Consider the following 23,938-nt stretch of genomic DNA (forward strand, 5'->3'; position numbering starts at 1 on the left):
TCCCTTTATAGCCTTTATTACATATAACTCTGTATCTGCAGTACTTTTGTTCAGCTCTTTATTAAGAATGGAATAGGAAACTGAAGACATTGCACCTCTCCACAGTATTATCACTGCTCCCAACTTGACACTGTCTGGTGAAATGGGCACTTCTCCCTGATTGGTCAATGCAACATTGTCCAAATGCTCTTACACAAGTAGCTGCTGCATTGTCCATCTAGCTGTCCATTGTCTTATCTGACCAGTGTCATAGTACATGATCTTCTGTCTGTACTGATCTCCCACCATGCTATACCAGCATCACTATTAATCTTAACATCCAGCACATGTACCTGCTTATTCCTTACATCACAAACCACTATATCTAGTTTTCTTGTTCCATCCGTCATTACAATACAGTGGACCCTCGGTTATTGGCTGTAGTCCATTCCCGATGGTCGGCCTGAAACCAAAATTGCCGAAAACCGAAATAATATTTCCCATAAGAATTAATGTAAATCCAATTAATCCATTTCAGACACCCAAAAATATTAACACAAAATACATTTTTTAAAGATTAACTATAGTTTTACAAACACAAAACAATTTTAACTAAATAAAAGGACTAATGAACATTTAAATAACTTTTATCTTTATTGAAGAGTCTTGTTAGTACATATATGCAAAATGGCGAGGAGCTGAGAGGGAGGCAAGTTTATTGTTTGGAGACAGTACAAAATGCTTAAATATGATGCTATTATCAACTGTACAGCTTATTTATCTATCACAGTTCATCTAACATGGCATAATAAACAATATTAGTAACAAAGAAACATGAAAAAGTATACTAATTACATATGTGAGGATTGGTGGTGGTGGTGGTGTTTGGTTTATAAGGACCACTGACAGCATAAGCTGTACATAGTGGTGGTGGCTCTGCTACCACCACTGTTTATGCTGAAACAGTGTACAGTAGGGCCCCACTTATACGGCAGGTTAGGTTCCAGGCTACTGCTGGAAAGCAGAATGCCATTTTTTCCACTTACAAATGCATATGAATGCCAGATAACAAGTTTACACTAACATATATTAAGTTAGCAATAGAACTAGGCATTAAAAAACAATAAAAAGAATACACACACACAGTACACTCGTTATTTACCTCAAAATATTCGTAGTCTTAATGTAGGGCAAAAGGTGAGTAGCATTTACTATAAGAAGTTAGGTGTGGCAGCCGTCCTGGCCACCTTCACCCACACATAATATACTACGATGATGCTTAAAGCTCCATAGAGTGATAAAATGCATATACAGTACACCCATTACTTACCTTAAAATATTTGTAGTCTTAATGTAGGGTGAAAGGTGAAAAGTATTTACATATTTGTAGAAAGTCGTGTGGTAGGTAGGGTAGTGTAATTAAGTAAGTTTATTCAGGTATACACAAATACAGTTACATAGAATTATCATACATAGCAGCATATGTGTAAAGAACCTAGGAGAACCCAAAAAAGTCAGGGAAAAGTGTAGAGAAGCCTGTCTGGCCACCCTACCCACTATATAAACAAACAGACATTGCATCTGGTTATGGTTCATAAACATTCATACAGACACCTTACATTGTATACAAATTGTCTCCACAGTGGTACAGTAGAATAAATAAAGACCAATACTTCCGTTCTCATGTATTTTTAGAAGGAATGATGCTCTGACAAATTATTATTATTATTACAAATTATTATCACAAATTATTATTACAAATTATTATTGCAAGTTATTATTATAATAATCATAATAAAAAAGAAGTACTAAACCCACAAGGGTCATGAATTGCTATATATAGAGTGAAGGCATACGAAAGGAATATTTATCTACAGTTATCCCCCAGTGTTTGACTAGAGAAAACGTAATTCTTTGGACACTCCTACAGAGCCGCTTTGTAAACAAATCTCATATTTATGTCAATTTTTATTCTGTGGGTGTATGTATAATGTTTATATGCTATGTAACATGTTTCTTATATAATTTTGAAGAAAATATCGTAGATGGATTAATGAAAAATGTCTATATTAACGTAAAATAAGACATTTAATGTGCCCAAGAGAGATTATTGTTACGTAGTATTACTATGGCTTCATGAGTAGAGAGACTCTTAGTGATTTTAATGTGTACCTGCATGCCAGCACAGTGTGTAAGTATATTTATATACAGGTACACATAAGCATAATTAACAGAATACATATAAAATACAATTGAAATTTTAAAAAGTTTTCAGACATGATAGATGTGATGAACTTTCACCTTTTACTTGCTGATGCCATTCTCCTTATACCCAAACTACCTCTTAATATCACTATAGCTATAACTGAATAAAGATATGATATATCTCTTACCCCTCTAAAAGCATGTACATCCTGAAGTTTACCCATCAACCTTTTATCCACAAGTACATAGTCCATCACACTTCCGTCAATTCGCCCTATATCATATCTGATATACTTATCCTCTTTTTCTTAAAATATGTATTATTACCAAGCCTCTTTCCATACAATATTCAATTAAAGGCCTTCCATTATCATTTACTCCTTGACACCCCAAACTTATCTACTACGTCCTCTATAAGAGTTGCTCCTCGACTACAATTACTCTCTTACTTGGTTCAGAACTCCCTAAATACTCGCTTAACATCTCCCAAAATATATATATCTCCTCTACACTACTTTGTTCTCCAGGTGCATAAACACTTAGTATGACCCTCTTTTACATTCGACCCTTATTTTAATCCACATAATTCTTGAATTTTTTACATTTATTTTCCTTTGCCATTACTGATCTTTCAACATTATTACTACTCCTTCCTTAGCTGAAACTCTCAGGTTTTCATGAACTAATTTCATTCATTTCTCCCCACAATCTCTTTAACTCCCTTCAGCTTTGTTTCAATTAAAGTCAGAACGTGCAGCTTCTTTTTGTTTATAGCACTGAAAATAAAAACGTTGATTTCCTTGCAAAGTTTACAATATGCGGTTTACATATTATAAAATATTAATTACAAAGAAGGCCTCTAGCATGCCTAGGCATTTCAGGCAGACTAATACTAATTCTTACTCTATATTGACACAGGTTATAGAGCAGTACATTTTAATATACCTTATTGCATACTAGGTAACTGAAGTGATTGATTAGATTTATAATAATGAGGTAGTACAAAACATATAACAGTATTACAGTTAGTAAATTAAGTAATGGGAATGGTTAAGTCTTGGCATGATACACTGTTTCTATTAAAGCTCTTAAATTGGGAGACTTCGGTAAACTTACGACTAAATTAAGATTTATTAGGCAGTAGCTGCATTAGGAATTTTATGTTTACAGTCATTTGGGTGAGTGTTAGTGTAAATTAGGGGGAATCACAGATATCGAGAGTAAATCTATTTTGTTTTGGATGTGTTCATGATAAAAAAAAAAAAACAGAGAATAGGTGGTTTTCATATAGTTAGCCAGTGATGGGCTGTGTTAGGTAGATAAGATATTTTTTAACAGTAGTTTTGAAAATGGTGGTTGAGTCTGCAGTTCTAGAGTTTTCAGACAGGGAGTTCCAGATTTTAGGCTCTCTTATGTACGTTGACTTTTTTGTAGAGATTTAGCTGGACACGGGGACTGTCATAGAGATTATTGTGTCTGGTATTGTGTCTATGGATCCTGTCACAACTATCAAGAAAGTGTTTTAGTTCAGGGTTAATATTAGAACTTATGGTTCTGTAAATATTGGTTGCACAGTAGTAAGTGTGAATGTTCTGTATATTGAGTAAGTTTAAGTCTATGAAGAGTGGGGGGTGTGTTGCTTAGCATTGGATTGTGTGATAATTCTTACTATGGCTTTTTGTTGGGTTATTATTGGCTTTAGGTGGGTTACTGCTGTTGATCCTCAAGCACAAATAGCATAAGTGAGGTAGGGATAGATGAGTGATTAGTATAGTGTGTGTATGGCTGATTGTGGTACGTAGTAACATATTTGGAGAGGATCCCAACCATTTTGGATACTTTTTTTTTTGTTGTGTTGTATATGTGTGTTGAATTTCAGGTTGCTGTCAAGGTGCAGACCCAGGAATTTGTCCTCATTATGTTTAGCACTAAGAGTGTTGTCAGTCATAATGTTCAGCTGGGTAGCACCTGCTCTGTTACCAAACATAATATAGAAAGAAGGTTTTGTCAGTATTAAGTGTAAGTGTATTAGCAGTCATCCAGGTAGATATTTTTACTATCTCTTTGTTAACAATGGCGTTGAGTGAGGCAAGATTAGGGTGGGAGATGACGTAAGTCATGTTGTCAGCTTTCAGATGTTGTATTACATTAGGAAGATCACTGATGTATAAGAGCAAGAGCAGGGGACCAAAGACATTTCCCTGTGGCACTCCAGTATACAGTGGTCTTGTTGATTGACAATCATTGTTTTCTTACCTGCACAACATTCATGCACATTCAGACATCCCAGATTTATAGTTTTTTGTCTTATTATAAATACAGCAAATCTGTAAAAATACAGTACTGTATATATATATAGAAACCATACCACGGGCAGGGATCGAATTCATAGCGAGTGAGTGGTAAAACTCCAAGCCAGAACATAAGCCACTGGGCCAGCTGGCTACAATAAGCCACTGGGCCAGCTGGCTACAATAAGTGTCATCCAACTAGGTATATTTATACACCATAGAGAGGTTAGCACAGGCCTCACTGTGACCACAAATGCAAGTTTTTACAGATGAATCTCCCACTAGTGTGGCCATGACAAACTCTAGCTCTAGTCCCCTCAAAGCTGTCATCATGACTAACGAAACCGTAATGACACAACTGCAAACAAATCATGCCACAGGAGGGGATTAAACTCGTGGCGAATGGTTCGTAAAACTCCAGGCCAGCGCGTAAGCCATTGGGTCAGCTGGCTACAATAAGATTCATCCAACTAGGTATATTTATACACCATCAAGAGGTTAGCACAAGCTAGAGTTCGTTACGGCCACGTTGGCAGGAGATTCATTTGTAAAAACTTGCATTCACGGTCACAGTGGCGCCTGTGCTAACCTCTCTGTGGTGTATAAATATACCTAGTTGGATGAATCTTATTGTAGCCAGCTGGCCCAGTGGCTTACATGCTGGCCTGGAGTTTTATGATTCACTTGCCACGAGCTCAATCCCCCGAACATGATATGGTTTGTTTGCAATTGTGTCATTACAATTTCATGAGTCCTGTAAATACAGTGGACCCCCGCATAGCGAACGCCTTGCATAGCGAACAATCCGCATAGCGAACGCTTTGTTCGCTAAAATTTTGCCCCGCATAGTGGACAAAAACCCGCTCAGCGACCTTCGTCCGAGACGCGTCCAATGTGCGGCCTGAGCCAGCCTCACATGTGCCGCCCGTCCCATTGTTTACCAGCCAGCCTCCGCGGTAACATTCAAGCATACACTCGGAATATTTCGTATTATTACAGTGTTTTCGGTGCTGTTTGTGGAAAATAAGTGACCATGGGCCCCAAGAAAGCTTCTAGTGCCAACCCTACACCTCAAAGGGTAAGAATACCCATTGAAATGAAGAAAGAAATCATTGATAAGTATGAAAGTGGAGTACGTATCACCGACCTGGTCAGGTTGTACAAGAAACCAAAATCAACCATCGCTTCTATTGTGGGCAAGAAAACGGCAATCAAGGAAGCTGTTGTTGCCAAAGGTTTAACTGTGTTTTCGAAACAAAGATCGCAAGTGATGGAAGATGTTGAGAGACTCTTATTGGTGTGGATAAATGAAAAACAGCTAGCAGGAGATAGCGTCTCTCAAGCGATCATATGTGAAAAGGCTAGGAAGTTGCATGACGATTTAATTAAAAAAATGCCTGCAACTAGTGATGATGTGAGTCAATTTAAGGCCAGCAAAGGTTGGTTTGAGAGATTTAAGAAGCGTAGTGGCATCCATAGTGTGATACGGCATGGTGAGGCTGCCAGTTCGGACCACAAAGCGGCTGAAAAATATGTGCATGAATTCAAGGAGTACATAGAAACTGAAGGACTGGAACCTGAACAAGTGTTTAATTGTGATGAAACAGGCCTGTTCTGGAAGAAAATGCCAAGCAGGACCTACATTACTCAGGAGGAAAAGGCACTCCCAGGACATAAGCCTATGAAAGACAGGCTTACTTTGTTGATGTGTGCCAATGCTAGTGGTGATTGCAAAGTTAAGCCTTTATTAGTGTATCACTCTGAAACTCCCAGAGCGTTCAGGCAAAAGAATGTCCTCAAGGATAATTTGTGTGTGCTGTGGAGGGCAAACAGTAAGGCATGGGTCACTAGGGAATTTTTCTATAACTGGTTACACCATGCATTTGCCCCCAATGTGAAAGATTACCTAACTGAAAAGAAATTAGACCTTAAGTGCCTCCTGGTGTTAGACAATGCCCCTGGTCATCCTACAGACGTGGCAGAGCGACTTTATGGGGACATGAGCTTCATTAAGGTGAAGTTTTTGCCTCCTAATACCACTCCTCTCCTGCAGCCCATGGACCAGCAGGTCATTTCCAACTTCAAGAAACTGTACACAAAAGCTGTTTCAAAAGTGCTTTGAAGTGACCACAGACACTGGATTGACTCTAAAAGAGTTTTGGAAGGATCACTTTAATATCCTCAGTTGTGTAAACCTTATAGGTAAGGCTTGGGAGGGAGTGACTAAGAGAACCTTGAACTCTGCTTGGAAGAAACTGTGGCCAGAATGTGTAGACAAAAGGGATTTTGAAGGGTTTGAGGCTAACCCTGAGAGGAGTAGTATACCAGTTGAGGAATCTATTGTTGAATTGGGGAAGTCCTTGGGGTTGGAGGTTAGTGGGGAGGATGTGGAAGAGTTGGTGGAGGAGGACAATGAAGAACTAACCACTGATGAGCTGATAGATCAACTTCAAGAGCAAGAGGCCAGACCTGGGGAAACTGGTTCAAAGGAGGGGAGAGAGAAATTGAAGGAATTGCCTACTTCAAAGATTAAGGAAATGTGTGCAAAATGGCTTGAAGTGCAAACCTTTTTTGATGAAAATCACCCTCACACAGCTATTGCAAGCCGTGCTGGTGACTGTTACAATGACACTGTTGTGAACCACTTTAGACAAATCATAAAGGAACGAGAGGTACAGGCCACTATGGACAGATATGTTGTGCGAAAGAAGTCCAGTGACTCTGAAGCTGGTCCTAGTGGCATTAAAAGAAGAAGGGAAGTAACCCCAGAAAAGGACTTGCTACCTCAAGTCCTAATGGAAGGGGATTCCCCTTCTAAACACTAACACTCTCTCTCCCCTCCTCCCATCCCATCAATCATCACCAGATCTTCAATAAAAGTAAGTGTCATGTAATTGTGCATGCCTTTTTCAGTTTGTGTGTACTAAAATTAACATTTTTTTGTGGTAAAAAAATTTTTTTTTCATACTTTTGGGTGTCTTGCACGGATTAATTTTATTTCCATTATTTCTTATGGGGAAAATTAATTCGCATAGCGAACATTTCGCATAACGACCAGCCCTCTTGCACGGATTAAGTTCGCTATGCGGGGGTCCACTGTATAGGTTTTCTTAGTCAAATATTGTAGAACTTTTAACATTTTGTTTTTTTTTCAGCTCTGGAAAAGAATGTGGAAGGAAGGTCATCGATGTAAAAGTGTGTGCTTGTCCTACTCAAGATTTGAAAACTGACGAGCAAGCTATATTGTACAAAGGTGGTAAACGGAAAGCCTCAGTCTTGCAAGTAAGTTGTAGTCTTTCTTCTGCGTATGACAAGCATTGCTGATATATTCATGTTTATTATTATCATTATTATTATTATTATTATTGTTATTGTATTCATGAGGAAGCCCTAAACACACAAGGGCCATATAGTGATAAGTAATAGAGGGTAATTAGGTTTGATTCATTAGAGAGGAGAGTAGTTCTGTTTTCTAAGATAAACTTTCACCAGCATCACGGTACCTATGATATTTCTTTTAACAGTTTAGGAGGCCTGGTCTGAGACCAGGTCACTGGGAGTTGTCATCCCAGAATCATTAACCCTTTGACTGTTTTGGTCGTATATATATGTCTTACGAGCCAGTGTTTTGGACGTATTAATATGCATAAATTCTTGCGGCTTCAAATCAAGCAGGAGAAAGCTGGTAGGCCCACTTGTGAGAGAATGGGTCTGTGTGGTCAGTGTGCACCACATAAAAAAAATCCTGCAGCACACAGTGCATAATGAGAAAAAGAAAACTGACCGTTTTTTTTTTATTAAAACGCCGACTTTGAGGTGTATTTTCGTATAGTATTTATCATTGTATTCTCGTTTTCATGGTCTCGCGTGATAAAATGGAAAACATATTACAGAAATAGAGATGATTTTGATTAGTCTCACAATGAAAACTACCTTGAAATTGAGCTCAAAATAGCGGAAATGTTCGATTTTTACCAATGTTCAGGAGTAAGTAAATCACACCACACGTCCGATACACATCAACTGGGGAGTCTCATATTCTTTCACTAGTGCACTGATATTATTTATACCATTTTTACAATAATGCAGTAGTCTGCATAACAGTAAATTTTGTATTTTTTGTATGAATAAAAAATCAAAATAAAAAGCAATAGTAACATAAGAGGGGCCTAGAGACATGACTTATGAACAGAGGATATGTTATTTTAGTGCCAAGTATGTCTACATTGTTTATTCTCGACCCTATTTTGAAATTGGCATCTTTTTTAATTTGTGTGAAATTGGCCAGATTGCCAATTTCTGACCACTTTATTGGGTAGTTCAAATTGGTAAATGGGTGGTTTCCTGTACACAACTGATAGAAAACATGGAGTTCTAAAGAAATAGCTATGAGTTTGGTCAACTGGAACAACAGAATTGGTCAAAAACGGCTCAGTCAGCGAAATCGCCGATGCGTATATGTCGCCAAGACCGCTAACTTTGCAGGAGCGTAACTCCGTGAGTTTTCAACCAAATTTCATACTTTTGGTGTCATTACCATTGGGAAAAGATTCTCTATCATTTCATAAGAAAAAACAATTTTTTTTTTTCCAAAAATTTTGCAACATAGAATGACAGTTTCAGAAAGGGGCTTGCGACAGTCAAAGGGTTAATAGATAGATAATAGATAAGGTATTTTGCTAGTTTCAGTAAATTTGGATTTTTTCTCCCAGCAGGAAAAAGTACCACTTGTGACCAGGAAGAAACCTAGGGCAGTCGACCCCAAAACTGAGCCACAAGAAGAAGATAAGATGTTTTCAATTCCTGTGAGTGTTGGTTTCTTTTCTTGAACTGTGTTTTACACTCCACATATTACATTAGTTTGCCTGGAGTTTACCTGGAGAGAGTTCCGGGGGTCAACGCCCCCGCGGCCCGGTCTGTGACCAGGCCTCATGGTGGATCAGCCTGATCAACCAGGCTGTTACTGCTGGCTGCACGCAATCCAGTGTACAAGCCACAGCCCGGCTGGTCAGGTACCGACTTTTGGTTCTTGTCCAGTGCGTGCTTGAAGACAGCCAGGGGTCTATTAGTAATCTCCCTTATGTATGCTGGGAGGCAGTTGAACAGTCTTGGGCCCCCTGACACTTATTGTGTTGTCTCTTAACGTGCTAGTGACACAGTTATTATAAGAATGGTGAGATTGTCTCAACACTGGATTTTTATGTTTCTGTGTACTGTGCCAGTTCTGATGAGCCACAGAAAACACACCACCTAGGAGGTACAAACACCAGTTTGTACCTCCTAGCTCTCAGCTCGGCTTCCTACTGTTCCTCATTCTCTCCTGCACATTGTTTTCTTTACAGGAAGGCCCTTCTTATACAGCAGGTTAGGTTCCATGCTGCTGCTATAAAGCAAAAATTGCTGTAAAGTGAAACAGACTTTGTTCCCTTTCAGATGCATATAAAAGCCTGATAACATGTTTACACTCATATATTACCCCTTTAACCCGTTAACTGTCCAAATGTAGATCTGCATTCTTACCGCTAGCGCTCCAAACGTAGATCTATGTTTTGTTTTTCCTGCCTCCAAATTTGGCACTATTGGCCTAAGATGCCTGGTCAGCATAGAATGGGTCTTAACCTGGGTGTGCACACTATTAAAAAAAATCTGGGACCACTTAGTACCTTGTGGTAGCACCAGTTCAATTGAGCGCCAGCTAGAGCAAACAGCATGGCAAACACCAGGGATTCTCTAATATCATGCCTCGGCATGATAGTGGCTATCTTTGTACCTAGCAAATCAAAATTGTAATTACACATTGTAACCTTTACAAAGAAATAAACTTTATTAATATGATTTTCAAGAGGAAAGTGTCATCCTGCCAGAATGTCCTATAACCTTTGCCCTGAGTAAAAAAAAACAATTCTGGAATTGTAATTTCGGCAGGCTGGCTGGCCGTTGGCTGGCTGGTGGCTGGCTGGCCTCCAATGGAACTTCGTCTTCAAGTGAACAGAGGCTGTAATGCAGTAGTCTGCATAACAGTAAATCTTCTATTTTTTTGTGCGAATAAAAATTCAAAATGGAAAGCAAGCAGAATATTAGACGGGCGTGGAGATGTAACTAATAAACAGAGAAAATGTTATTTTAGAGCCAGGAATGTCTGCATTATTTATTCTGGACCCTATTTTGAAATTGGCATTTCTTGAAATTTGCATGAATTTGGACAAATTACCAATCTCTGACCATCTTATTTGGTAGTTGAAATAAATAAATGGGTGGTTTCTTGTACTCAATCAACAGAATAGAAGAAAAATAGCAAAATACATAGCTATGAGTTTGGTAGACTGGAACAGTGGAATGGGCTAAAAATAGGGCGTAAATTGGGTGAAATAGCCAATGCGTAAATATCGGTGTTGGCTTAAGTGTATTCTAACCTAACCTAACCACTCTGTAATCCAGCAAAATCACTAATCCGGCATGCTACAGGTCCCAGTGATGCTGGATTAGTGATGCTCAGCCTGTATTAGTCTGTCTGAAATACTCATGCATGCTGGTGGCTTTCTTTGTGCTTAACACTAACTTATTACATGTAAACCACAGTTTGAATTTTGAATTTGAATTTTTGAAAATAACGTGTCAGATATGACTATGATATGGTAAATAAATAAGTAAATAAATAACTACTGTCGCTGATTAAGTAAATAAACAAATAATTACTATAACTAACTACATACCAGTATTGAAAAGTAAATACAGTGGACCCCCTTGAATTCACAGTTCCTAATTCGCGGTTTCAGTAATTCGTGTATTTTTCTCTAGAACGTAACTAATAATTGTTCATGGAAATCCCCGCAAGTTTGCTGAATTTTTTTTTTTTGTTTTTTTTCATGGCAGTACAGTGGACCCCCGGTTAACGATATTTTTTCACTCCAGAAGCATGTTCAGGTGCCAGTACCGACCGAATTTGTTCCCATAAGAAATATTGTGAGGTAGATTAGTCCATTTCAGACCCCCAAACATACACGTACTAACACACTTACATAAATACACTTACATAATTGGTCACATTCGGAGGTAATCGTTATGCGGGGGTCCACTGTATATAATTTTCTATGCGCTTTAATGCTAAATATTAAGAAAAATATAATTTAATAATTTTGTAATGTAAATATTAACATAAATTCAGCAAAATTTCCATATAAAATATAATACTGTATTACAGTAAACCAAAGAAAACGGACTTGCATGAATTACAGTACATATAGGGGTAACATCACGCAATCCCATCCCAGGCAAATCCCCCCTTCCCTCTTGATAGCTCTAAACTCACTGTTCAGTACATCCACACTTACTACTGTGCAATCTACATCTACAGGACCTTAAATTCCAATATTAACCCTGTCCTAAAATGCTCTCTTGATAGTTGTGACAGGACCCACAGGCATAACACCAGACACAAACATATCTATGACATTCCCCGTGTCCGACTTAACCTTTACAAAAATTCAATGTACGTCAAAGGGTCTAAAATCTGGAACACCCTAACTGAAAACTCTAGAACTGCAGACACTTTCAAAACTACCGTTAGAAAACATCTTATCTCCCTGATACACCCGTGTGTGTGTGTGTGTGTGTGTGTGTGTGTGTGTGTGTGTGTGTGTGTGTGTGTGTGTGTGAGTGTAAGTGTGAACCACCACCTGGTGGTTCACACGTACACACTCACCCAATTGACTATAAACACAGAAATACAAATGATAAAATAATGAATCCCAACTAGTCATAAGTTTGCCTGTGATACACCAGTATAGAAACTATGTATTGTACCAAAACAAAAGCATTCACATTGCTAAATTTACGAACTGTAATGTAGTTACTTAGCCTTAATACCAACTTGTTCCATAATCTGTAATAATTTAGATTTATGAATTAATCTTAGTCTGCCCGAAATGCCTAGCCATGCTGAGTGTGATAGTGGCCCCTCTGTAATTAGTATTTTATAACATGTAAACCACAAAATATCCTAAAATATGTAAACCCCGCATTGTAATTTTTATAGAAAATAAACTTGAACATTGGTATTTTACATTCTAGCACTGTGGGAGACATAGTAATACTGTACTGTATTTTTTTTTTCAACAAGTCGGCCGTCTCCCACCGAGGCAGGGTGACCCAAAAAAGAAAGAAAATCCCCAAAAAGAAAATACTTTCATCATCATTCAACACTTTCACCACACTCACACATTATCACTGCTTTTGCAGAGGTGCTCAGAATACAACAGCTTTAAAGCATGTACGTATAAAGATACACAACATATCCCTCCAAACTGCCAATATCCCAAACCCCTCCTTTAAAGTGCAGGCATTGTACTTCCCATTTCCAGGACTCAAGTCCGACTATATGAACATAACCGGTTTCCCTGAATCCCTTCACTAAATATTACCCTGCTCACACTCCAACAGATCGTCAGGTACCAAGTATCATTCGCCTCCATTCACTCCTATCTAACATGCTCATGCACGCTTGCTGGAAGTCCAAGCCCCTAGCTCACAAAACCTTCTTTACCCCCTCTTTCCAACCCTTTCGAGGACGACCCCTAACCCTCCTTCCTTCCCCTATAGATTTACATGCTTTCCATGTCATTCTACTTTGATCCATTCTCTCTAAATGACCAAACCACCTCAACAACCCCTCTTCTGCCCTCTGACTAATGCTTTTATTAACTCCACACCTTCTCCTAATTTCCACACTCCGAATTTTCTGTATAATATTTACACCACACATTGCCCTTAGACAGGACATCTCCACTGCCTCCAACCGTCTCCTCGCTGCTGCATTTACCACCCAAGCTTCACATCCATATAAGAGTGTTGGTACTACTATACTTTCATACATTCCCTTCTTTGCCTCCTTAGATAACGTTTTTTGACTCCACATATACCTCAATGCACCACTCACCTTTTTTCGCTCATCAATTCTATGATTAACCTCATCCTTCATAAATCCATCCACCGACACGTCAACTCCCAAGTATCTGAAAACATTCACTTCTTCCATACTCCTCCTCCCCAATTTGATATCCAATTTTTCTTTATCTAAATCATTTGATACCCTCATCACCTTACTCTTTTCTATGTTCACTTTCAACTTTATACCTTTACACACATTCTCAAACTCATCCACTAACCTTTGCAATTTTTCTTTAGAATCTCCCATAAGCACAGTATCATCAGCAAAAAGTAACTGTGTCAATTCCCATTTTGAATTTGATTCCCCATAATTTAATCCCACCCCTCTCCCGAACACCCTAGCATTTACTTCTTTTACAACCCCATCTATAAATATATTGAACAACCATGGTGACATTACACATCCCTGTCTAAGACCTACTTTTACCGGGAAGTAGTCTCCCTTAGACAAGGATGTGTGATGTCACCGTGGTTGTTTAATATATTTATAGATGGGGTTGTAAGAGAAGTAAATGCGAGGGTCTTGGCAAGAGGCGTGGAGTTAAAAGATAAAGAATCACACACAAAGTGGGAGTTGTCACAGCTGCTCTTTGCTGATGACACTGTGCTCTTGGGAGATTCTGAAGAGAAGTTGCAGAGATTGGTGGATGAATTTGGTAGGGTGTGCAAAAGAAGAAAATTAAAGGTGAATACAGGAAAGAGTAAGGTTATGAGGATAACAAAAAGATTAGGTGATGAAAGATTGAATATCAGATTGGAGGGAGAGAGTATGGAGGAGGTGAACGTATTCAGATATTTGGGAGTGGACGTGTCAGCGGATGGGTCTATGAAAGATGAGGTGAATCAAAGAATTGATGAGGGAAGAAGAGTGAGTGGTGCACTTAGGAGTCTGTGGAGACAAAGAACTTTGTCCTTGGAGGCAAAGAGGGGAATGTATGAGAGTATAGTTTTACCAACGCTCTTATATGGGTGTGAAGCGTGGGTGATGAATGTTGCAGCGAGGAGAAGGCTGGAGGCAGTGGAGATGTCGTGTCTGAGGGCAATGTGTGGTGTGAATATAATGCAGAGAATTCGTAGTTTGGAAGTTAGGAGGAGGTGCGGGATTACCAAAACTGTTGTCCAGAGGGCTGAGGAAGGGTTGTTGAGGTGGTTCGGACATGTAGAGAGAATGGAGCGAAACAGAATGACTTCAAGAGTGTATCAGTCTGTAGTGGAAGGAAGGCGGGGTAGGGGTCGGCCTAGGAAGGGTTGGAGGGAGGGGGTAAAGGAGGTTTTGTGTGCGAGGGGCTTGGACTTCCAGCAGGCATGCGTGAGCGTGTTTGATAGGAGTGAATGGAGACAAATGGTTTTTAATACTTGACGTGCTGTTGGAGTGTGAGCAAAGTAACATTTATGAAGGGATTCAGGGAAACCGGCAGGCCGGACTTGAGTCCTGGAGATGGGAAGTACAGTGCCTGCACTCTGAAGGAGGGGTGTTAATGTTGCAGTTTAAAAACTGTAGTGTAAAGCACCCTTCTGGCAAGACAGTGATGGAGTGAATGATGGTGAAAGTTTTTCTTTTTCGGGCCACCCTGCCTTGGTGGGAATCGGCCGGTGTGATAATAAAAAAAAAAAAAAAAAAAAAAAATAGTCTCCCTCTCTTCTACACACCCTAACCTGAGCCTCACTATCCTCATAAAAGCTCTTTACAGCATTTAGTAACTTACCACCTATTCCATATACTTGCAACATCTGCCACATTGCTCCTCTATCCACTCTATCATATGCCTTTTCTAAATCCATAAATGCAATAAAAACTTCCCTACCTTTATCTAAATACTGTTCACATATATACTTCAATGTAAACACTTGATCTACACATCCCCTACCCACTCTGAAGCCTCCCTGCTCATCTGCAATCCTACATTCTGTCTTACCTCTAATTCTTTCAATTATAACCCTACCGTATACTTTTCCTGGTATACTCAGTAAACTTATTCCTCTATAATTTTTACAATCTCTTTTGTCCCCTTTCCCTTTATATAAAGGGACTATACATGCTCTCCGCCAATCCCTAGGTACCTTCCCCTCTTTCATACATTTATTAAACAAAAGTACCAACCACTCCAACACTATATCCCCCCCTGCTTTTAACATTTATGTCATGATCCCATCAGTTCCAGCTGCTTTACCCCCTTTCATTCTACGTAATGCCTCACGTACCTCCACCACACTTACATTCTGCTCTTCTTCACTCCTAAAAGATGGTATACCTCCCTGGCCAGTGCATGAAATTACCATCTCCCTTTCTTCCTTAACATTTAAAAGTTCCTGAAAATATTCTCGCCATCTACCTAATACCTCCCTCTCCCCATCTACTAACTCCCCTACTCTGTTTTTAACTGACAAATCCATACTTTCCCTAGGCTTTCTTAACTTGTTTAACTCACTCCAAAATTTTTTCTTATTTTCATTAAAATTTCTTGACAGTGCCTCTCCCACTCTTTCATCTGCTCTCCTTTTGCACTCTCTCACCACTCTCTTCACCTTTCTTTTACTCTCCATATACTCTGCTCTTCTTATAACACTTCTGCTTTGTAAAAACCTCTCGTAAGCTACCTTTTTCTCTTTTATCACACCCTTTACTTCATCATTCCACCAATCACTCCTCTTTCCTCCTGCCCCCACCCTCCTATAACCACAAACTTCTGCCCCACATTCTAATACTGCATTTTTAAAACTATTCCAACCCTCTTCAACCCCTCCCTCCACTACTTATCTTTGCACTAGCCCACCTTTCTGCCAATAGTCGCTTATATCTCGCCCGAACTTCCTCCTCCCTTAGTTTATACACTTTCACCTCCCTCTTACTTGTTGTTGCCACCTTCCTCTTTTCCCATCTACCTCTTACTCTAACTGTAGCTACAACTAAATAATGATCCGATATATCAGTTGCCCCTCTATAAACATGTACATCTTGGAGCATACCCATCAACCTTTTATCCACCAATACATAATCTAACAAACTACTTTCATTACGTGCTACATCGTACCTTGTATATTTATTTATCCTCTTTTTCATAAAATATGTATTACTTATTACCAAATTTCTTTCTACACATAGCTCAATTAAAGGCTCCCCATTTACATTTACCCCTGGCACCCCAAATTTACCTACTACTCCCTCTATAACATTTTTACCCACTTTAGCATTGAAATCCCCAACCACCATTACTCTCACCCTTGATTCAAAACTCCCCACGCATTCACTCAACATTTCTCAGAATCTCTCTCTCTCCTCTACACTTCTCTCTTCTCCAGGTGCATACACGCTTACTATAACCCACTTTTCACATCCAATCTTTATTTTACTCCACATAATCCTTGAATTTATACATTTGTAGTCCCTCTTTTCCTGCCATAGCTTATCCTTCAACATTATTGCTACTCCTTCTTTAGCTCTAACTCTATTTGAAACCCCTGACCTAATCCCATTTATTCCTCTCCATTGAAACTCTCCCACCCCCTTCAGCTTTGTTTCACTTAAAGCCAGGACATCCAGTTTCTTCTCATTCATAACATCCACAATCATCTCTTTCTTATCATTTGCACAACATCCACGCACATTCAGACTTCCCACTTTGACAATTTTCTTCTTATTCTTTTTAGTAATCTTTACAGGAAAAGGGGTTACTAGCCCATTGTTCCCGGCATTTTAGTTGACTTTTACAACACGCATGGCTTACGGAGGAAAGATTCTTATTCCACTTCCCCATGGATATAAAAGGAAAAGTAATAAGACCAAGAACTATTAAGATAAAATCAAAGAAAACTCGGATGAGTGTGTATAAATAAACGTGTACATGTATGTGTAGTGTGACCTAAGTGTAAGTAGAAGTAGCAAGACATGCCAGTAATCTTGCATATTTATGAGACAGACAAAAGACACCAGCAATCCTACCATTATGTAAAACAATTACAGGCTTTCGTTTTACACTCACTTGGCAGGACGGTAGTACCTCCCTGGGTGGTTGCTGTCTACCAACCTACTACCTATACCTGTACTGTATATAGGTTTATATTTACATTCTTCTTTTAAGTTTGATGTATGAAGCTGAGTTTGAAATTAAATTAGCATTTTGGGGGCATATTTAGGGTTTAAACTATAAAAATAGGCATTTTTTTAACTGCATCCAGTATTCGCGGTTTTTCCAGATTTGCGTGTGGTCTTGGAACATAACCCTTGCAAATTTGGGGAGACTACTGTAAATGAATACAAGTTTATACTATCAATAAACATACATTACTGTAGTGTACAAAAAAGTTGTACAGTACATTGGTTTGATTACCCAAGGCTGATACAGGTATAGTACATGTAGTGATATGTTGTGCAGGTACTCACCATAAATGTAGTCAGCTGAAACACACTGGGCCTGAGGAATGTTGTGAAGCATAGAACTATGCTAACCATACCCCCGGCCGGGATTGAACCCGAGGTCATAGAGTCTCTATGACCGCGGGTTCAATCCCGGCCGGGGGTATGGTTTGTTTGCAATCGTGTCATTACAATTTCTTGAGTCATAGAACTATGCTTTTTTACATCTCTAGCAAATGAATGTGAGCTTTTATTTCATGCATAAAATCAACATAACTTGTGAATGCATTTGGTTAAAAAATTGTTAATTTAAGTTAATTCTTTGAGGGTCCTTCCCGTAGTTCTACAGCTTTGAAGCCTAGGTCCAAGCTGTTGTACTATGTCATGAGCCCAGCTTGCACAGATAAGCTGTGTGTGGTAAATTTGGGCCTAGATATGAGAGAGATGGTAAGTGTGCACTATATAAAACAAATCCTGCAGCACGCAGTGCATAATGAGAAAAAAACTGTGACCATGTTTTTGGATTAAAACAGTGACTTTGTAGTGTATTTTTGTATGCTTTTTACAGTTGTATTCATGGTTTCTTGGTCTCATTTGATAGAATGGAGGATATATTACAGAAATAGAGATGATTTTTATTAGTTTCTTTACTGAAAATAGCTTGAAATTGAGCTCAAAGTGGCATAAATGTTCGATTTTTGCCAATGTTCAAGAGTAAACAAATCACGCTGTGCTTCCAATACATGTCAGCTGGTGGGTCTGATGTGCCTTTACAAATGCCGTGATGTTATTTATACAATTATTACAATATTGCTTAACAGTAAGCCTTCTATTTTTTGGTATGAATAAAAATTCTTTATATGAATCAAAAATCAAAATGGAATTTATCTGTAAAGCCTGGAAACATAACTAATAAACAGAGGAAATATTATTTTATTGCCAGGAATGCCTGCATTGTTTATTCTGGACCCTATTTTGCAATTGGAATATTTTGAACTTTGTGTGAAATTGGCCAAATTACCAATTTCTGATCACTTTATTGGGTAGTTCATTGGGCAATTTTTTGTGCTCAATGGATAAAATGGAACACATACTAGTGAAATACCTAAGAATTTGGTCTAATAGAACAATGGAATTGGCCAAAAATAGGGCTCAAAGTGGGCAAAATCGCCGATGCGTAAATATCGCTGAGACAGCAAAATTTGGAAGAGTAATATCATCTGTTATTGATCAAATTTTGTACTTTTTGTTTAACCTCAGGAAAAGATTCTCAACCATTTCATAAGAAAAAAATTATAATGATTTTTTTAAATTGTTGGACCTTGTGGGGAATTTTCAGATTGAAGGTCTGGACCCTCCGAGGGTTAAAGTACAGTAGGGCCCCACTTTTGTGGCAGGTTAGGTTTCAGGCTTCCGCTGAAAAACAGACATTGCTGGAAACCAGAACACCATTTTTTCCACTTATAAATGATATAAATGCCAGATAACAAGTTTACACTAACATATATTAAGTTAGCAATAGAACTAGGCATTAACCCTTAAACGGTCCAAACGTATATATACGTCCACGTGCGTAGCGCCCTGTTACAAAAAACGTGATTTCTAATAAGCATAGAGATCTCCAGTGAATACTAGAAAGGACTGACCTTCTAGCATCCAGCCTGTTACTGGGTTTTTGTAGCAAGTAGTCAGTATCCTGGTCCAATTATCCATTGAATTCAATAAGAATTATTAGTGCTTCAGGATTGCAACTGGTAGGCTACTAACTAGAGAAATTAAAATTTAATAAATTTATTAATAACAAAGTCTAGAGGTATAAGATCAAAGTAAATTAAATTAATCAATTGAATATAATATAGGATACAAGTTCCTTCACTTCTCTCGTGTACAGTAGTATTGTGCTGAAGGCACATATCATATTTATACGTCTTAAGTACCGTCTGGTACATTAACATTTAATAATACATATATATACAAATAAGTTTGTGTGTATGCGTGTAAGTGCTCTAAGTAGTTCACTATGTCTCACGACTCGACTAGACTTAAACAAGTGACTGACAAAGTCCTCACATCAACTAACTTCTTGACCACCTGGCAATCAGAACAGCTTGCTTGAACAATAAAATGACTGCTAAGCCCAATAGCAATATAACAAGCAACTGCGACACAGAATCAGGATCAAGGAGATAATATAACGACTCCGAGTAGGGACCATCAGCAGATCCTCCACAAAAGTCACAAAACTCCCATACTACTGAATCTAAGTTCAGCATAAGAAAATCCCCGACTGTGACAGTACACAGAAACCAGTACAAGTTAGGTCAGAAGCTACAGCTCAGGACTTGAGTTGCTCAGAGTGTCTATGCGACACACAACGTCAGTACAACGTCAAAAATCACTAAGTCTAGACAACGTTCTGTGAACAGAGTTCTACAGAACCAACAACAAGAAAGCGACAGAGACAATCTTCCAACAAGGGCCAATAAGGGAGAATTAGGCACGTCTTGTCAGGAATACGTCCAACCACCAAGAGAGTCTACTGCCCAGACTGACTTCTCCAGGCGAGGTGTGAACACCCCCCTTCTCTGATCATGTGATTGCTCCGTGGACAGCTGCTGCCCAGCAACACCGAGAAGCCGGCAGGGAAATGAGCAATGAGCGATAATTACAATAGTTAGACAATCAACACTTGAACTATGAGCACTGAATAATATATATATAAATGTTACATCCTACCTAACAAAAGTAACTAAGTCAAATAATAATACAAAGCAATATATTTACGATTTAGCTATTATCGCAAATATAAGCAATATAAAATTATATGAAAAGGTAATAATAATGTACATTGTGACCCATTCAGGGGTCGCAACATGCTCCAAATTTTTTGAGAGGAAAAAAGAGCATATGGTACCCAGGCATCCCCAATTATTTTAATATGGAGCACAGTGAGTGCGCACACCCATTCTCTCATGTCTAGGTGGCTTAGGCTTATCGTGGCAATGTTGAATAAATGACAAAGAAAACGTATATATACGTTTGGGGCGCTACACATGTGAATGTATATATACGTTTGGACCTTTTAAGGGTTAAAAAATAATAAAAAGTAAAATACACAAACAGTTCACTCATTACTTACTTTAAAATATTTGTAGTAAGATCTTAATGTAGGGTGAGAGGTGAGTAGTACTTATTGTAAGAGGTCAAGTGTGGTAGGTATGGCTACCTCACCCGCACATAATATACATTTACCTGGAGTTTACCTGGAGAGAGAGAGAGAGAGAGAGAGAGAACGCGTAAATGAGAGAAGACAGAAACACAGAGTATGTAAACAAACAGACAAATGTGTCTGGTTATGGTTCATACATGTTCATTTCCATGTTTGTAAGTTTTTATTCTTGTACAGGGACACATAAATACAGTTACATAGATTATCATACATAGCATATGCATAGACTACCTAGGATAACCCAAAAAAGTCAGAGTGATTTGTTTCCATGTTTGTGAAGCTTATACCATAATACAGTGGACCCTCAGTTTTCGTGTTTAATCTGTTTCAGAGAGATCGGCGAAAACTGAAGCCATTTTCCCCATAAGAAATAATGTAAATCAAATTAATCCATTCCAGAGTTACATGCACAAAAGAATGAACATTCAACATAACACCTTTATTGAAGGCTGTTGTTTGTGGATGGAAGACAGGGAGGAGGGGAGAGGGAAGAGAGGTTATTCTTTGGAAGGAGAATCCCCCTCTATAAGGACTCTAGGTACCTAGTCCTTATCCGGGGTCACTTCGCTTTTTTTCTTTTTAATGTCACTAGGACCAGCTTGAGAGTCACTGGACCCCTGTTGCACAAAATGTCTGTCCAGATAGGTCTGTTTCTGGGGTCTCTAAGATTTGCCTAAAATGGGACATGGCATTGCCATTGTAAAAGTTGCTGACATGAATTGCAGCAGCTTTCTCTGGGTGATGTTCCTCCACAGATGAATGCACCCTTGTCCACATTAAACTAATCTCTGAAGAAGGCACCTTCTTCCATCTCTCTTCCTCTTCCTCTGAAGCAATTTCCTGAGCTGTGGTCTGTTGCTGTTGCAGATGAAGCTCTTGCAGCTCATCAGTGGTTAGCTCTTGATTGTGGTCCTCCACCAACTCTTCCACATCCTTGCCACTCACATACAACCCCATGGAATTCCCCAATGCCACAGTAGATTGCACAACTGGCACAGGGTTGTCAGGGTCAGCCTCAAACCTTCAAAATCCTTTTTATGGACACAATATGGCCACAGTTTTCTCCAAGCAGAGTTCATCATCCTGGAAGTCACTCCCTGATAAGTCTTATCTATAAGGCTTATGCAGTGGAAGATATTCAAGTGATTCTTCCAGCACTCTCTTAGGGTCAATTCATAGTCTGAGGTTATGTCAAAGCACCTTTGAAACATTGCTTTGGTGTACAGTTTTTTGAAGTTTGCAATGATCTACTGACCCATGGGCTGGATGAGAGAGGTGGTGTTAGGAGGCAAGAACTTCACTGTTACCAAACTGAATTCCTTAGACAATTGGTCTTCCAAGTCTGGAGGATGACCAGGAGCATTGTCCATTAACAGGAAGCACTGGAGCGGCAATTTATTATCCAGGAGGTATTTCTTCACACTCGGGCCAAACACTTCATTGAACCATTTCAGGAAAATTTCCCTCGTGACCCTATGCTCTACCATTAGTCTTCCATATCACACACAATTTACTCTTGACAACATTGTTTTTCTTGAACACACTGGGATTTTCAGAGTGATACACCAGTAAAGGCTTCACTTTGGAATCCCCACTAGCATTACCACAGAACAAGAGAGTTAACCTGTCTTTCATAGGCTTGTGCCCTGGGAGTGCCTTTTCCTCCTGCATGATGTAGGTCCTCTTTGGGATTTTTTTCCAAAACAGACCTGTTTTGTCACAATTGAACATTTGTTGGGATTGGCATTTTTCAGCCTCTACATAGTCTTTGAATTCCTGCACGAATTTTTCAGCTGCATGTTTGTCTGAACTGGCACCCTCACCATGCCTTACAACACTGTGTATGCCACTTCGCTTCTTGAATTTTTTGAACCAGCCTATGCTGGCCTTAAATTCACCAACATCAGCACTCATTCCAGGCAGTTTCTTTATGAGATTGTTGTGCAACTGCCTTGCCTTTTCACAAATTATCAACTGCACAACACTATCTCCCACTAACTGTTTATCTTTGGTCCACACAAACAACAGTTTCTCCACATTTTCAGTTGTTTGAGATCTCTGTTTTGTTATCGCATTCACCCCTTTCGCAACATCAGCTTCCATGATTTCTTTCCTCTTCACCACAATGGGGTTGATGGTGTCTTCCTCTATATCCTGCTGAGTTCGGCAATGAGTATGCCACTATCATATTTTTGAATGATTTCTTTTTTCATTTCTATGGTGTTCTTCACTTTCTTTACCAAAGGACAGGCACTAGGCACTTTCTTTGGGGCCATGGTGGTGTATTTAACAGTCATACACAATAAACAAGTGCCAAAAACAATAGATTATTACAAAATGTTTTGTATGACCTTGCAGGATATGTTCACTCACTGAGAAACAACGCGACACTGCCTGAGAATGCTTGTGGGAGGCGGCTTTGTCTGTGCGCTTGGCACTCTACAGGTTTTATACCATTGACCTAAAGGGAACCAATATTTTGACAAAAAAAAGTTGGCGAAAACAGAAATCGGTGATAATGGAGATCGACAAAAAGGGAGGGTCCACTGTACAAACAATTTACACTGCGTACAATTTGTCTCCACTTTGGTACAGTAGAATAAATAAAGATCAACACTCCCATTCTCGTGAAACACCATTTTTTTAGAAAGAATGACGCTCTGAGTGAAGGCATATGAAAGGAGTAATTTTCTACAGTTACCCCCAGTAATACTGTTCTTTCTTTCTTTCAACACACCAGCCGTATCCCATCGAGGTGGGGTGGCCCAAAAGGAAAAACAAAAGTTTCTCCTTTCATATTTAGTAATATATACAGGAGAAGGGGTTACTAGCCCCTTGCTCCTGGCATTTTAGTCGCCTCTTACAACACGCATAGCTTACGGAGGAAGAATTCTGTTCCACTTCCCCATGGAGATAAGAGGAAATAAACAAGAA

General features: G+C 39.0%; 1 protein-coding gene across 1 annotated transcript in view; it reads left to right on the forward strand.

Moving 5' to 3' along the window:
- The window catches only part of LOC128703090 (uncharacterized), a 122,401-nt gene that overhangs the window by 49,422 nt on the left and 49,041 nt on the right, over positions 1–23,938 (forward strand). The window contains exons 3-5 of the mRNA XM_070080505.1: positions 7,631–7,757; positions 9,188–9,294; positions 10,401–10,472. Coding sequence (XP_069936606.1) covers positions 7,631–7,757; positions 9,188–9,294; positions 10,401–10,472 — 306 coding nt within the window. The remainder of the gene's footprint in view (positions 1–7,630; positions 7,758–9,187; positions 9,295–10,400; positions 10,473–23,938) is intronic.

The sequence above is a fragment of the Cherax quadricarinatus genome, unplaced genomic scaffold (genome assembly GCF_038502225.1).
Source record: "Cherax quadricarinatus isolate ZL_2023a unplaced genomic scaffold, ASM3850222v1 Contig542, whole genome shotgun sequence".
Classification (NCBI taxonomy): Eukaryota; Metazoa; Arthropoda; class Malacostraca; order Decapoda; family Parastacidae; genus Cherax; species Cherax quadricarinatus.